Below are 16697 nucleotides of genomic sequence, written 5' to 3'. Positions count from 1 at the left end.
ATGATAATAATAAATGTAATAAAATGTTTTTAATTAGCATTAATACTTTATTTACATGTCTGAAAACACTGTACTAGAAAACAGCACTTAATAAATCACAACACATAATGCATATACAGAGCCTTCAAAAAGTACTCACATCCCTCGACTTATTCCAGATGTTGTTGTGTTACAACAACACAACAATCTCACCCATCTACACACAATACACCATAATGACAAAGTGAAAATATGATTTTAGAAATGTTTGCAAATGTATTGAAAATTAAATACAGAAATATTGCATTTACACCCCTGAGTCAATACTTTGTAGAAGCATCTTTGGCATGTCTGCGTTTTCTTTTTTTACTTACTGTATCTACCAATAGGTGTCCTTCTTTGTGAGGCAAAGGAAAACCTCCCTGGCCTTTGTGGTTGAATCTGTGTTTGAAATGCACAGCTCGACTGAGGGACATTACAGATGAGGTAGTCATTCAAAAATCATGTTAAACACTATTATAGCACAGAGTGAGTCCATTCAACTTATTATGTGACTTGTTAAACACATTTCTACTCCTGAACTTATTAGGCTTGCCATAACAAAGGGGTTGAATACTTATTGACTCGAGACATCTCAGCTTTTCATTTGTAATTCATTTGTACAAATTTTGAAAAACAGAATTTCACTTTGACATTATGGGGTATTGTGTGTAGGCCAGTGACACACAAATCTAAATGGAATCTATTTTAAATTCAAGCTGTAACTCAACAACATGAAAAAAGTCAAGGGGTGTGAATCATTTCTGAAAAAACTGTATGGTAGCGCTCAAGCTACAAAGCACTTGGAACTGGCTGCAGAAGCCCAATACATCTCTGGCCTTGATATGCAACCCAAACAAGGTTATACCAAATGTCAGGTTACAGTCTACTTTTGTACCTAAAGCATAAGAAAACCTCTTTACACAGGCTTAGATGATACTCTATATCTCTACCTCATCACTGCGCTATAGAGGTCACCTGTTTGCTCACCAGTACTGGGGGCTTGGGTGGTGGGATTTGAGGGGGCCTAATTGCACCCTTTTTGTTTGGGGCCTTCTTCAGGACCGGAGCTAGGGACTTGAGTGCAGGGTGTGGCTGGGTTTTGGGTGCCTCTGCTGGGGCTGTAGGGGCTGGGGTCCTGGGTCTGGAGTATGTAGCGACCACCTGCTCTTTACCCGGGATGGACCGCTTGTGTTGAAAAAAGGAACTCCTCGCTGTGAAAAGAGAGAAATAGGTAGTTGGGTGTTGAGGATTGATTTAGGATAAGTCTTATTGTGACTATATATGTGCATTATTATATTATAGTATTTGTCTTTACATCGACTTGAAACTAAACCTGTTAGTTGTGGTAGTACAACAGTTATTTATGACAACAGTTTCGTCATTAGAAGCCGTTGGTAATTTTGGCCACTGCTGCCGTAGAACGTGGCTTCCTGTGTACTAAAGTGGAGCAGTACTTTGCCACTTATGCTGAGGTGGATCGTGACACACCACATGAGCTCTGTGGATGACTTCAGCACTGTCAATAGATAGCGTTAGCTTACTACCACATGAGCTCTATGGATGACTTCAGCGCTGTAAATAAATAGCGTTAGCTAACTACCACATGAGTTCTGTGTTTTACTATGCACCATTAGCATGTCATGGAACGGCCGTGGAGGATCACCTACGTTTGTATGGTGAGGTGATCTTCAGTAAAGCTTTGGGGGAGTCCGGTGGGGCCTCTAAGATGAGTTCTAGTGATCCTGATTCAGGGCTCTGCTTCTGGGTCGGACTACATTCAGACACTGGTGGTGGGGAAGGAACCAGGGTTGGGCCAGGAGCCAGTTTGGGGCTGGGTAGTGGGGATGTGTTGTGAACCAGTGTTGGGCTTGAGATGGGGAACGTGCTCTGGGTCTGGACTGAGGTATGGGTAAGTGGGGTTGAGCTAGGTGGGTCTGAGGCAGAGTTCCCCCAGGTGGTGGTTCTATGAACAATGGAGCCTGACTTGAAGATGAATAGACCTCCACTGTTCTGTGACGGTGAGCTGAGGAGGAGACGGTCGGTGTTAGATAACACACTGTTATAATTAAAAAGTGAACAAGTAAACTCTGTTCAAATGCCTTTATTAATGACTGTTGACAATGTTTCATTCCTGTTCCGTCTCTGTGTGTGGTACCTGATTGTTTTACAGAGAGAAGGATGAGAAGTGGTAGAGGAAGAGCATAAGGAAGAGGAGGAGGTAGTTCTGGCAAGGTTCTCTTTCCCAGACTCTGAGGGTTCAGGTTCTAACAAGGTCAAATCTGAGACCCCAGGAAGTTCAGGAATCTCAAAGTCCACCTCTGGAAAGAAACACAACATAGGTGATGTTGCATCAAAAATCCATAGACCGACCTAGCTTAGCTCAACACAGTAAGATAAACATGAGTGGTCATAAGGCATTCAGGCAGCTTGCTCTGGTATCATAGTGGCGAACTTCCACAAATGTCATGCAAACCAACTCATCACTTAAAGGACTCCCAGTACCCCTCCCTGGAACACAAGTAAACAGAACATTGAAGATGGTACTGTACCTTCTGGAAACAGGCTGCTGGAGTATTTTATGAGAGGCTCAACCACCGCCACGACCTGGACAGAGGAGGCAGACGCCATGTCCAACAACGCTGCCTCCCTGAGAGAGAGAGGAAAATAGAGAAAAATAGATGACGGTACAGAATTGGATGGAGGAGAGGAACATTGAAGTAAGACAAAGAGAGAGGGAGGGAGAAAGAAAAGAGGTTCAAGTCAAGTACTAAACAACACAGACCTAATCAGATGAATAAAAATAGAAAGTGACATCAGGAACAACACTGAGACAGAGGGCTATGACAGACAGATAGATAGACAGTGTGGTTCAGTTTCCTCTTTCTGTCACCATGTCAATAGTACCCACCCCTCCATGCGAGGCCACAACAGATTGGGACCCAGTACTATGGCAATGTTACTGGGACTCATCCTGTTAACTGCCTGCTGCTCTGACAGACATGACAGGAACTGTACCAGATACCTAATAGAGGGGAGGGGGGGGAGAGAGAGAGAGAGAGAGAAAAAGAGAGAGCAAGACGGAGACAGAGAAACAGAGAGAGAGACAGAGAGAGAGAGACAGAGAGAGAAAGAGAGAGAGAGAAAAAGAGAGAGCGAGACGGAGACAGAGAAACAGAGACAGAGAGAGAGACAGAGAGAGAAAGAGAGAGAGAGGCAGATAGGAAGAGATTCACAATCATCACACACCCGGCATCATTCTTGAGTGTTTATAGCTTCACACAGGAATCTTTCAAGATCACAGAAGGTTAGTGACACCTTAATTGGGGAGGACGGGCTCATGGTAATCGCTGGAGCCGAATTGAGTAGAATGGTATCAGATACATCAAACACATGGTTTGTTGCAATTCCATATGCTCCGTTCCAGCCATTATTATGAGCAATCCTCCCCTCAGCAGCCTCCACTGGTCAAGATCTGAGAGAGCTATGTACCGGAGGTTGTTGTAGTTTTCTGATGGTAACTTCTTCAGCACAATTTTAAACTGCTCAAGTTTGTCTGTCAATTCTTTCTCCCTAAATAATGACGGGGACAGGCAGAGAGACGTTCGATGAGGAGAAATTAGAGAGAAATTATATAGACACTATAAACTGTATGCTTCTAAGATGTAGACCTATCATGGACCTTACCCTGCTGCTTGAAACCAATCATTGTAGAGTTCAAAGGTCATGAGGGGTTCAGGCAGCTCTCTCAGGTAGCTTTTCAAAGCCCCTACATGGAAAAAATAGAAGATGCTGCTTAATGCCTACGTGTTATTGTACTGTCAAGTAAACACATTTAAAACTTGAAAACCTTGAATAAGGAGTACTGTCAACAGGGACATTCTCTCTGACCTGCGACTGCGTGAGGGTCAGTGAACTCGCTGTGGTTCATGACTCCTCCATCCAGACTGCTCTTCAGTCTCTTCACTACCGAGGCTGCTGCCGCCAGACGAAACAGACCCTGGGAGAGAGATGGAGGGAGAGAGATAGAGACACATTTTATCCAGGAGGGCATTATCGTAGACTGGCTAGTTCATTAATTATATCCCATTCACATGAATACCATGTAGTAGATGAATAATCCCAGTCCTCACCTCCTCCCTCATGCCGGTGTGCAGCAGCATGTGAACACACTCCTGGATGGGAACAGCGATCTCCCTGCCGCTGTCATACAGGTGAGTCAGCAGGGGCTCCCCATATACCTTCCCCCTAGAGTTGTTCTTCTGGGAGTCTGTGGTAACACATACTGGTGACACACTGGACAAATACTACTGTTGGCAGGTGGGAGCAACACATTGGATAGGGTGAGTTACCTATGTACAGTAAGTAAGCCTGGGTATTGTAACTGCAAACACACACATACCGTACACACACACACACACACACACACACACACACACACACACACACACACACACACACACACACACACACACACACACACACACACACACACACACACACACACACACACACACACACACACATACAAACCTACTCATTCAAGGGTTTTTCTTTATTTGACTATTTTCTACATTGTAGAATAATAGTGAAGACATCAAAACTATGAAATAACACATGGAATCATGTAGTAACCAAGAAAGTGTGAAACAAAGATTCTTCAAAGTAGCCACCCTTTGCCTTGATGACAGCTTTGCAATCTGGTGATTGTGGAGGCCAGGTCATCTGATGCAGCACTCCATCACTCTCCTTCTTGGACAAATAGCCCTTACACAGCCTGGAAGTGTATTTTGGGCCATTGTCTTATTGAAAAACAAATGATAGTCCCACTAAGCGCAAACCAGATGGGATGGTGTATCACTGCAGAATGCTGTGGTAGCCATGCTGGTTAAGTGTGCCTTGAATTCTAAATAAATCACAGACAATGTCACCAGCAAAGCACCCCCACGTCATCACACCACCTCCTCCATGCTTCATGGATGGTGGGAACCACACATGCAGAGATCATCCGTTCACCCATTCTGCGTCTCACAAAGACACAGCGGTTGGAACCAAAAATATCACATTTGGACTCATCAGACCAAAGGACAGATTTCCACCAGTCTAATGTCCATTGCTTGTGTTTCTTGGCCCAAGCAAGTCTCTTCTTATTATTGGTGTCCTTTAGTAGTGGTTTCTTTGTAGCAATTTGACCATGAAGGCCTGATTCACACAGTCTCCTCTGAACAGTTGATGTTGATGTGTCTGTTACTTGAACTCTGTGAAGCATTTATTTGGTGGAAAACCCCTGGAATGAGAAGGTGTCTCCAAACTTTTGACTGGTACTGAACATACATACATACATACACACTATTCACCTGTTTGATTGTGGCTTTCTTTTAGCTCAGTGATGTTTCGTTCCAGGAAGTCATGGGAATTCTTATGATGTTCTGCTTGTAGTTCCAGCAGCTGAGAGGGCACAAACCAGGCACTTATCAAATCTAATTCCTAATAGCACATGATAATTAACAAAAGTAAAACACAGCTTGAAAGAGAGGACAATTAGCGGGCCACACTCACATGAATGAAGTAGTTGGCATAGGCATCTTCTTTAGTGGCAAAGTGATAGAGATCTGCAGAGTATTGGTCCTGCAGAGAATGAATAGCCAGACCAACAGTATGTATGTAAGAGGCTAAAACTACCACATGAAACAACAAAGTGTCTTAAACAGTAACACGTAATAGGAGTGACCATCCAACACCTTGATGCTCTCCAGTTTCCTCCAGGCCTCCTCCACCTCTTCTTTCAGGCCGTCCTGCTTTGCCTGAGGGCCTGTACTGGCCTGGGACCTGAAGGGGCAAAGTCATTCATGATCAGAATCCAGAAAGCAAACGAGAGGACACAATGGAGATACTGATTAAAGGTAGTTATTATAGATGTATAAAGGAACTATGCACTGTCTGGAACAGAGGAGGCTGGTGGGCGGAGCTATAGGAGGATGGGTTCAATGTAATGGCTGGAATAGAATAAATGGAACTGTGTCAACCACTACCGCCACTGGTCTGGAACATATAGGGTCTGTCACCTATCTGGTGTATGTGACAATAAAACATCTTAAAGTGCTAAATACAATCACACAGAATGTGTGACCCACTTGTTGAGTGCATTGTGCCAGTCCATTGTGAGTTTTGCAAACTGCTTCTTGTTTTTGAGAATCTCTGGAAGGTCTTCCTACAGATGGGAACAGAATTAGTATTCATATGCTGAACAGCTAATCAAATGGCTACCCAGACTATTTGCATTTTTTGCGCTGCTGCTCCTCGCTGTTTATTATCTATACTGTACATAGTCACTTTACCCCTACCTACATGTACAAATTAACTCAACTCTGCACCGGTACCCTCTGTATATAGCCTCGTTATTGTTATTTTATTATTGCTCTTTAATTTTTTACTTTATTTAGTAAGTATTTTTCTTAACTCTTATTTTTCTTAAAAACTACATTGTTGGTTAAGGGCTTGTAAGTAAGCATTTCACGGTAAGGTTTGCACCTGTTGTATTCTGCGCATGTGACAAATAACATTTGATTTGATGTGATACTACATAATCATAAACTTTCATTTTTGTCCAAAAGTGTCTGAAAGCCTCTTGCTCCTGCAGCCCTTACCTCACTGAGCTTATTGAGAGGCTCCAAAACCTCCTTCTCCAGCTTCAGCTCAAATTCAGACAACGTTTTGGCCAGATGGTTCTCCATGAAGCAACACATCTCCAACACTTTCCTATCAGAGAGGAAATAGACTGATTGATTAATTGATTAATGTTTGACTGATAATTTGGATGATGAATAAATGGTTTGGCTACTTAAAGTACCTGATAGAAGAGTCTGCATCAAAGTCTTTAAAGCTCTCAGCCATGCTAACAGAGAGCAGCATGAGAGGGAGTTTTTTCTGGAGAGAGAGATAGTTTTGTATTGATAATCATAACAGATGTAAGTCAAGTCAAGGGGAAAGGATGAAAGGTGAAAAAGAGGAGATGTTACCATTCGTCTCTCGGTGTCCAGCCCTAGCTGACTCTGCAGACAGCCAAGCAGCTTCTTGTGAATAACCTGCGCTGCCTTCTTGGCTGGCTCCACCCGCTGCTCCACCTTAGACCAATGAAAATGACAGATATAGAGTGTGTCTTATGTTCACAGTGTGAGCTAGGTACAAATGTATTCACCCTTCACGTAGTGAACTGAGCAACTGCTATCCCCCTTTATAATCTGCCTTAACGTACCATAACCAAATCCACTATCCTCCTCTATCCCCCTCCTCCTCTATCCTCCTTTATAATCAGCATTAACTCACCATAACCAGATCCTCTATCCCCCTTCATAATCAGCATTAACTCACCATAACCAGATCCTCTATCCCCCTTCATAATCAGCATTAACTCACCATAACCAGATCCTCTATCCCCCTTCATAATCAGCATTAACTCACCATAACCAGATCCTCTATCCCCCTTCATTATCAGCATTAACTCACCATAACCAGATCCTCTATCCCCCTTCATAATCAGCATTAACTCACCATAACCAGATCCTCTATCCCCCTTCATAATCAGCATTAACTCACCATAACCAGATCCTCTATCCCCCTTCATAATCAGCATTAACTCACCATAACCAGATCCTCTATCCTCCTTTATAATCAGCATTAACTCACCATAACCAGATCCTCTATCCCCCTTCATAATCAGCATTAACTCACCATAACCAGATCCTCTATCCCCCTTCATTATCAGCATTAACTCACCATAACCAGATCCTCTATCCCCCTTCATAATCAGCATTAACTCACCATAACCAGATCCTCTATCCCCCTTCATAATCAGCATTAACTCACCATAACCAGATCCTCTATCCTCCTTTATAATCAGCCTTAACTCACCATAACAAGATCTTATATCCTCCTTTATAATCGGCCTCAACTCACCATAACGAGATCATCTATCCCCCTTTATAATCATCCTTAATGCACCATAACCTGATCCTCTATCCCCCTTTATAATCAGCCTTAACGCACCATAACGAGATCCTCTATCCCCCTTTATAATCAGCCTTAACGCACCATAACCAGATCCTCTATCCTCCTTTATAATCAGCCTTAACGCACCATAACGAGATCCTCTATCCTCCTTTATAATCAGCCTTAACTCACCATAACCAGATCCTCTATCCCCCTTTATAATCAGCCTTAACTCACCATAACCAGATCCTCTGTGAGAAGGTTAGTGGCATCCTGTGATCTGTTGATAGGAATAAAAAAGGCTTTCAGGCCGTTTTTGTTTTGCAGTGTGTTGCAGTATGAGCATTTATTCTTCCCTGTGGCTCAGTTGGTAGAGCATGGTGTTTGCAACGCCAGCATGGTGTGTGCAACGCCAGGGTTATTGGTTCGATTCCCACGGGGGGAAAAATATGCAGTACAAAAAAAAATGAAATGCATGAAATGAAATGTATGCATTCACTACTGTAAGTGGCTCTGGATAAGAGTGTCTGCTAAATGACAAAAATGTATTATGGATCCCCATTAGTTCAGCAGCCACTCTTCTTGGGGTGCAGCTCTATGGGAGATTAGTACACATTTAAGTCTTCTGCTGTCAGTCAGATGAGATCAACATCCTAAAGTTAGAGAGTGGAGGCTACTGCTGTGGTTTAGATAGGAAACAGGCCAGATAGAGGGAGGGGAAGTTGGCTGATGAGGGCTACTGCTCACGCCAGGGCCCTCACCCAGAGGTTCCCAACCTTTTTCGCTTACTGTACCAGCAACTGAATTTTGCCTGAAGTACCCCCTCATGTGCATTTTACCAATAGGCCTATGGTCTCATGAGTCTTCTCAAGTACCCCCTGTGGACAGGTCAAGTACCCCCAGGGGTCTTAGTACAAAAATAATGGTATTCCAAAAAAGGTCCAGTCGCCAGGACCACAAATACAAATTCCATCTAGACCCCATTGCCCTAGAGCAGGTATTCCCAAACTGGGGTACATGAACCAATGCCGTCGGGGGTACGCCAAATAAAAATGTGATTCACATTTTTTATATATATAAACAGAACATTTATATTTTCCAATGGGGCTATACATTTGGGTGAGGTTTCTTCTCACCTGAGTAGCCTCGTTTCACTGCCAAAAATAAAATTAAATCATCTACTGTTCAGCAAAATAACAACACAATGTCAAATACAGGTAGCCTAGTCAAATAATTAACATCCAATCACATTAACCATTACTCTGTCGGAGGAAACCTTCCCTCTTGCGCAGACATTTAGAAACGAAACATGACAATTTGAAAAATAAACCACGGGAGTTTTTTTGAGTGATAATAAAGACGACTTTCAAGTAGTAAGACTTGTATAAAAGCAACAGATACCATTAATAAGAAGGGGCTATAAGTGTCTTATATGGTGAGCTACTGAGTGGCTAGGACAGGCAAGCCCCATACTATTGTGGAGGACTTAATTCTTCCTGCTGCCGCGGATATGGCTGGGACAATGCTGGGGGGAAAGGCCAAGTAAACTATACAGACAATCGCTTCATCAAACAACACTGTTTTACGACGCATCAGTGACATGGCAGGAGATGTTTTGAAACAATTACTGCTTCGCAAACAAGCCAGTGAATTATATGTGTTACAGCTGGATGAGTCAACAGACGTGGCGGGCCTGGCACATGTCTGTTACGCTTATGGGGGGTCAATTAAGGAAGACATCCTCTTCTGCAAACCACTGGAAACCAGGACAACATCAGAGGGTATTTTTTAAAGTACTGGACACCTTTGTGACATCAAATGGACTATAGTGGTCAAGATGTGTTGGCATCTGTACTGATGGCGCAAAATACATAACCGGGAGACATAGTAGTGGTAACGCGCGTGCAAGCAGTTGCTCCCGACGCCACTTGGGTACACTGCAGCATCCACCGAGAGGCTCTTGCTGCCAAGGGAATGCCTGACAGCTTGAAAGACGTTTTGGATACTACAGTGAAAATGGCTAACTTTGTTAAAGCAAAGCCCCTGAACTCTCATGTATTTTCTGTACTATACAATGATATGGGCAGCGACCATGTAACACTTTTACAACATACATAAGTGCGCTGGTTATCAAGGGGCAAAGTATTGACAGTTTTTTTAAATTGAGAGACGAGCTTAATGTTTTCTTAACTTGTCTGACTGCTTGCATGATGACAAGTTTCTCACACGACTGGCCTATCTGGGTGATATTTTTTCTCGCCTGAATGATCTGAATCTAGGATTACCGGGACTCTCCACGACTATATTCAATGTGAGGGACACAATTGAGGCTGTGATTAAGAAGTTGGAGCTCTTCTCTGTCTGCATTAACAAGGACAACACACAGGTCTTTACATCATTGTATGATTTTTGTGTGTGCAAATGAACTCCAGCTTACGGACAATGTCAAATGTGATAGCAAGCACCTGAGTGAGTTGGGTGCGCAATTACACAGGTACTTTCCTAAAACGGATGACCCAAACAAATGGATTCATTCTCCCTTTCATGCCCTGCCTCCAGTACACTTACCAATATCTGAACAAGAGAGCCTCATCGAAATTGCAACAAGCGGTTCTGTGAAAATGTTATTTAATCAGAAGCCACTGCCAGAGTTTCTTGCCTTGGCAAATTGCGCTGTTAAGACACTGATGCCCTTTGCCACACATACCTATGTAAGAGTGGATTCTCGGCCCTCACTAGCAGGAAATCTAAATACAGTCACAGACTGTGTGGAAAATGATTTAAGACTGAGACTCTCCAATACAAACCAACATTGCAGATTTATGTGCATCCTTTTAAGCACACCCTTCTCATTAATCTGTGGTGAGTTATTCACCATTTTTTCTGAACAAATAAGGTGTTATATGTAAGATGGCTAAATAAAGAGCAAAATTATTATTTGTGCCCTGGTCCTATAAGAGCTCTTTGTCACTTCCCACGATCCGGGTTGCGACAAAAACTCACACTCAATCTTATGTTTAATAAATGAACTGTACAGTGTAGCAGGCTTACAATGATGACAAAAAACAACATTTGAGAGTGCGCTGACCCTGGTGCTACAGAGGGTACGCAGTTGGAGGTTGAACATTTGAAGGGGTACGGAACTATAAAAAGTTTGGGAACCACTGCCCTAGAGGAAACAAAAAACATATGTTTCCCATGCCAATAAAGCCCCTTAAATTGCAACTGAATTGAGAGAAAGAGACAGAGAGAGAGAGACAGAGAGAGAGAAAGGAGAGAGAGAGTTGATTTGTGCGCTTTATAATGTTTCAATTATACAGTACCAGTCAAAAGTTTGGACACACCTACTCATTCAAGGGTTTTCTTTATTTTGATTATTTTCTACATTGTAGAATAGTAGTGAAGACATCAAAACTATGAAATAACACATATGGAATCATGTTGTAACCAAAATATATATTTTACATTTTACATTCTTCAAAGTAGCCACCCTTGCCTTGATGACAGCTTTAGAATGCTTTTCCAACAGTCTTGAAGGAGTTCCCACATATGCTAAGTACTTGTTGGCTGCTTTTCCTTCACTCTGCAGTCCAACTCATCCCAAACCATCTCAATTGGGTTGAGGTCAGGTGATTGTAGAGGCCAGGTCATCTGATGTAGCACTCCATCACTCTCCTTCTTGGTCAAATAGCCCTAACACAGCCTGGAGGTGTGTTTTGGGTCATTGTCCAGTTGAAAAACAAATGATAGTCCCACTAAGCACAAAGCAGATGGGATGGTGTATCGCTGCAGAATACTGTGGTAGCCATGCTGGTTAAGTCTGCCTTGAATTCTAAATAAATCACTGACAGCGTCACCAGCAAAGCACCATCACACCATCACACCTCCTCCCCGCTTCACAGTGGGAACCACACATGCAGAGATCATCCGTTCACCTACTCTGCGTCTCACAAAGACACGGCTATTGGAACCAAAAATCTAAAATTTGGACTAATCAGACCAAAGGACAGATTTCCACCGGTCTAATGTCCATTACTCATGTTTCTTGGCCCAAGCAAGTCTCTTCTTCTTATTGGTGTCCTTTAGTAGTGGATTCTTTGCAGCAATTTGACCATGAAGGTCTGATTGACGCAGTCTCCTCTGAACAGTTGATGTTGAGATGTGTCTGTTACATTTATTTGGGCTGCAATTTCTGAGGCTGGTAACTCTAATGAACTTATCCTCTGCAGCAGAGGTAACCCTGGGTCTTCCTTTCCTGTGGAGGTCCTCATGAGCACCAAAAACATCATAGAGCTTGATGATTTTTGCAACTGCACTTGAAGAAACTTTCAAAGTGTGTGCAAAGCTGTCATCAAGGCAAAGGGTAGCTACGTTGAAGAATCTAAAATACAGTATAAAACATATTTATTTGTTTAACACTCTTTTAGTTACTACACGATTCCACATGTGTTATTTCATAGTTTTGATGTCTTCACTATTATTCTACAATTAAGAAAATAGTAAAAATAAAGAAAAACCCTTGATTGAGTAGGTGTGTCCAAACTTTTAACTGGTACTATATGTCGGGCTTTTCTAAGTTTTAGTTTATAATTTGTATCATTTTAAATATTAGCTGCTATCGGGAGCCACCATCAGTAATATCCACATACATTTATAACTGTAATTTTAGTGTTAGTTTCCTTCGATTTGTAGCCCACATTTTGCATAATTCCATTCCATTCCATTTACTTTTCTGTCTTCTGTCACAGCCTTGTAAATTGTTCCTGGGGTCGCTAGCATTAGTGGATAATATTAGCCTAACGTTATGCAATAATTTGGGACATGTAGCCTATTTGAATCATTATGGAACTCAGACTACACAGAGCAGTGTAAACCCAGAGCCTGGCGCATGGTTCACAATGACTGGACCGTTGTCATACAGTTCCATGATTAGTGAGGATTAGGGTAGATTTATAGGACTATTGTTCAACCACTGTATTTTTCATCCATCAATATATTTAGTGTGTAAAGGCTCTCCAACCCTGTTTTTTATGAGTCATACATACTTTCCTACCCCTAAAATGTGCTGAAATAATCTACAAGATAAGAATGTTTTTAAATCAGGTGGTGCTGAAACAGAGAAGAATATATTTAGTTGGCTTCCTGTCAATGATCCCTATATTCTGAACCCGTTCTCTCCATGTATTCTAGTGAGTCTATCGACAAAATTATAAGTAAAGGTACACCTTATTTAAAGGGATGGATTAAGATAAATGTACGGAAAACTCTATTGAATGAAAACTCCATGAGAAAATCTGTTGGCCAGCAAGTGAGAGTGTTTTTAGCAATTTTATTAAATTAATTCAGCCCACGCAGGGGAACCACGCCTGCAAAGCCCGTTATGCACCTGCAGAAGGTACATCTGAATACTAAATACTGAGAAGTGCATAGAAAAGGCGTGCATAGGAAAGGCATACATTTCCTAAGTCTGAATCGGGCTCATAGAGAGCAGTGTGATTGATAGCAGTGAAACAGCTGCAGTGTAGCTTTGAACCCCAACCCAGGTCACAGCTAGGTCACATGATTAGCACCTAAACTTCTTTTGATTGAAATCTATAAGAGGAGATATTCCCACCATCTCTGTGAAAGTATCTATGACATCAAGAGCAAGTTCCCTCTTTTGTGTCACTCACTCTCATTTCAACTTTCCTGTTACAACAACAGATGGACACTACAATTTTTCTAGAATAGCTGGAGGAGTATTTCTACATTCAAGCATTTTCCAACAGTTTTTTATTTTCTTCAACTAAAAAGTCCATAGGTGTCTGCCTGTGTGTGTGTCTTGATAGTTACGGTTACAGTCAGTCAGTCAGTCAGTCAGTCAGTCAGTCAGTCAGTAAGATGAGTGTAGGTTGGTGCTCATCTAAAGTGGTTAGAGCTCTCTACTGGTGCAGCCGCCCTGTTAGTTAGCAGGGCTTGTCAATAGTCTGAAAACACGTCAGTGGAAGAGAGGACTGCAAACACACAGCACACAGGATAGTGTGGGTCTCAACAACCCAACGTGGGTGTCCAATGACATATTTCAGCTAATCTGCAGCATAATATAGTACATACACATGAAGATTTAGTTTTTGTAAATGTCACATTACTAGGTCAAAGGTCAGCCAGGGGCACAGTTGACTTTTGAGATACATGGGATATCTTGTGGGCGGGGATGTGCTTTCAAGTTTACTCTTTAACCCATTATGTCACAGGCCACACACAAAGTAAAACATGATTTAAACACACTGCACTTGTCATCTCGCCCGTGACACTATCTAAAATAACTGTTCATTGTTATGACTGATCTCTCACTCATCAAGACTAAACATTACAGTTATCCACTATTCTCACCTGTCTGTCGGATTCTTAACATTGTTCTTCTTACTTTCATACTACGGGTGGCATGACAACAACAAGCTCAGATTTTCTTCAGACACCAAAGATACCCTGACCTAAGCAGAACTCAGCTGACTCTTCTTAAACTCCTCACTCACCAAAAGCTTGTCTAAAGGTTTTCCCTTCAACACACAGGTGCTCACAGTGAAAATAAGACTAAAACTCAGAACTGGACTGGAGTTTAGATTGTCACAAAACTTGATACATGTAGCATTGGTTACAGAAGTACATTAACTGATGATTGTATTCTCCATTTTATATTGTTAGCTCTATTTTCTGTAATAACTAGTGTAGTATGCTACTAAACTACTAGAATCAACAGAAATAGGCTATTGTAGCATTTACAATCCCCCCCCCCCAAAAAAGTCCAAAATGGCACATGAAAGTACTTACTTCCCCACAGATCCTAACTGCTTTAAGAGGTTGAATGATTTTAGCATTGTCGCACAGGAATCAACCCTCCTCTTACAAACTATCCTTCTGTCCTGAACTCCAGCCAGGACTTCAGTCAGGTATCACCTTGTCAGTGACTGTACTATTTAAATTAGCAAGCACCACTGCAAGGGGTTTTCTTCTGTGTGTGTTGTGAGTGTGCGGCTCTGTCATCCAGCAGTATTCGTTCTTGTTTCGGAAGTGTGACTGTCACACAAGTCTGAGAGAAGAGGAAGTTGCTTCAACTGAAGCAGCAGCAGGGGGAAGAGGGTTTTTTCCCAATATCACAATGTGAAACATTATCATGTAATATCTATCTGAGTCATAGATGTATATCCATCTAGATATTGTAATCTGCCTATTTACAATGCCTTCAGAAAGTACTCACACCGCTTGACTTGTGCAACATTTTGTTGTGTTACAGCCTGAATTTAAAATGGATTACATTTTGATTTTTGTCACTGGCCTACACACAATAACCCATAACGTCAAAGTGGAATTATGTTTATTTTTTTACAAACTAATTTAAAAGGAAAAGCTGAAATGTCTTGAGTCAATAAGTATTCAACCCCTTTGTTATGGCAAGACTAAATCAATTCAGGAGTAAACATTTTCTTAACAAGTCACATAATAAGTTGCATGGACTCACACTGTGTGCAATAATAGTGTTTAACATGATTTTTGAATGACTATCTTATCTCTGTACCCCACAAATGTAATTACCTGCAATGTCACCGGCTTCATCAGAAAATGTATCGGCGTTGTTGTCCCCACGGTGAGGGTTGCTGCCATTCCAATCAAAAGCCCTGGATTAACACCAAGGTTAGGTGCTAAACTAAAAGATACCACACACATAGGGATACCACACACATAGCTATCGTAGACAACCCTGAGGCTACGGCCGAAGACAGGAATAAGTACAAGAAGGCCCGCTATGACCTCCACAGAGTCATCAAATGAGCAAAAGGACAATACAGGAATAAGGTGGAATCATTACACAGGCTCCAATGCTCCCTTCCAAGCTCGTCACCAAGCTTAGAACTCTGGGTCTGAACACCTCCCTCTGCAACTGGATCCTGGACTTCCTGACTGGCCAACCCCAGGTGGTGAGGGTAGGCAACATCACCTCCACCATGCTGACCCTCAACACAGAGGCGTGTGCTTAGTCCCCTCCTGTACTCCCTGTTCACCCACGACTGCGTGGCCACGCATGACTCCAACACCATCAGCAAGTTTGCTGACAGCACGATGATCACCGCTGACGATGAGTGACTCTACAGGGAGGAGGTCAATGACCTGGCAGTGTGGTACCAGAACAACAACCTCTCCCTCAACGTCAGTAAGTCCAAGGAGCTGATCGTGGACTACATGAAACGGGGGGGTGAGCACGCCCCTATCCACATCGACGGGGCCACGGTGGAGCAGGTCGAGAGCTTCAAGATACTCTGTGTCCAAATCACTTAAGACTTAAAATGGTCTAAAAACACACGCACAGTCATGAAGCAGGGGCAACAGCGCCTCTTCCCCCTCAGGAGGTTGAAAAAGTTTGGCACGGGCCTTAAAATCCTCCAAAAGTTCTACAGCTGTAACATTGGGAGCATTTTGACTGGCTGCATCACTGCCTGGTATGGCATCGACCTCGATCGCATTGGCGCTACACAGAGTGGTCCGGAAAGCCCAGTACATCTCTGGGGCCGAGCTCCCTGTCATCCAGGACATCTATGTTAGGCAGTGTGAAAGGAAGGCCCGGAAAATCATTAAAGACTCCAATCACCCAAATCATAGACTATTCTCTCTGCTTCCGCACGCCAAGCGGTACCGGTGCATCAAGTCTGGCACCA

General features: G+C 42.6%; 1 protein-coding gene across 2 annotated transcripts; it reads right to left on the bottom strand.

Moving 5' to 3' along the window:
* Nucleotides 1–26: 26 nt before the first annotated feature.
* Nucleotides 27–15060, bottom strand: LOC106609444 (SH3 domain-binding protein 1). 2 transcript variants are annotated; one of them, XM_014208299.2, is made up of 18 exons: nucleotides 14818–15060; nucleotides 8245–8287; nucleotides 7038–7142; nucleotides 6869–6945; nucleotides 6666–6777; nucleotides 6153–6229; nucleotides 5760–5847; nucleotides 5578–5646; nucleotides 5376–5466; nucleotides 4152–4288; nucleotides 3910–4018; nucleotides 3706–3787; nucleotides 3511–3591; nucleotides 2930–3043; nucleotides 2571–2668; nucleotides 2177–2339; nucleotides 1689–2044; nucleotides 27–1232 (listed from the first exon to the last, which is right to left on the bottom strand). In XM_014208299.2, the coding sequence occupies exons 1-18, from the start codon at nucleotides 14862–14864 to the stop codon at nucleotides 976–978; spliced, it is 2106 nt and encodes a 701-aa protein (XP_014063774.1). In that variant the 5' UTR covers nucleotides 14865–15060; the 3' UTR covers nucleotides 27–975. The 2 variants fall into 2 exon arrangements, with proteins under 2 accessions (XP_014063774.1, XP_045579894.1); XM_045723938.1 differs by lacking the exons at nucleotides 8245–8287; nucleotides 14818–15060 and adding an exon at nucleotides 7750–7758.
* Nucleotides 15061–16697: the final 1637 nt, after the last annotated feature.

Source organism: Salmo salar, chromosome ssa01 (genome assembly GCF_905237065.1).
Source record: "Salmo salar chromosome ssa01, Ssal_v3.1, whole genome shotgun sequence".
NCBI classification, from domain to species: Eukaryota; Metazoa; Chordata; class Actinopteri; order Salmoniformes; family Salmonidae; genus Salmo; species Salmo salar.
Note: the sequence above shows the minus strand (reverse complement) of the source record. Positions and strands in the feature narration are given on the sequence as shown.

What these genes read in the sequence shown, in the direction of transcription:
- LOC106609444 (XM_014208299.2), bottom strand. Translation starts at nt 14,864, where the DNA reads ATGCTAAAATCATTCAACCTCTTAAAGCAGTTAGGATCTGTGGGGAA. An exon ending in CAGTTAGGATCTGTGGGGAA is followed by an intron (nt 8,288 to 14,817) that starts GTAAGTACTTTC and finishes TCCTATCAACAG; the next exon opens with ATCACAGGATGCCACTAACC. An exon ending in GATGCAGACTCTTCTATCAG is followed by an intron (nt 6,778 to 6,868) that starts GTACTTTAAGTA and finishes CCTCTCTGATAG; the next exon opens with GAAAGTGTTGGAGATGTGTT.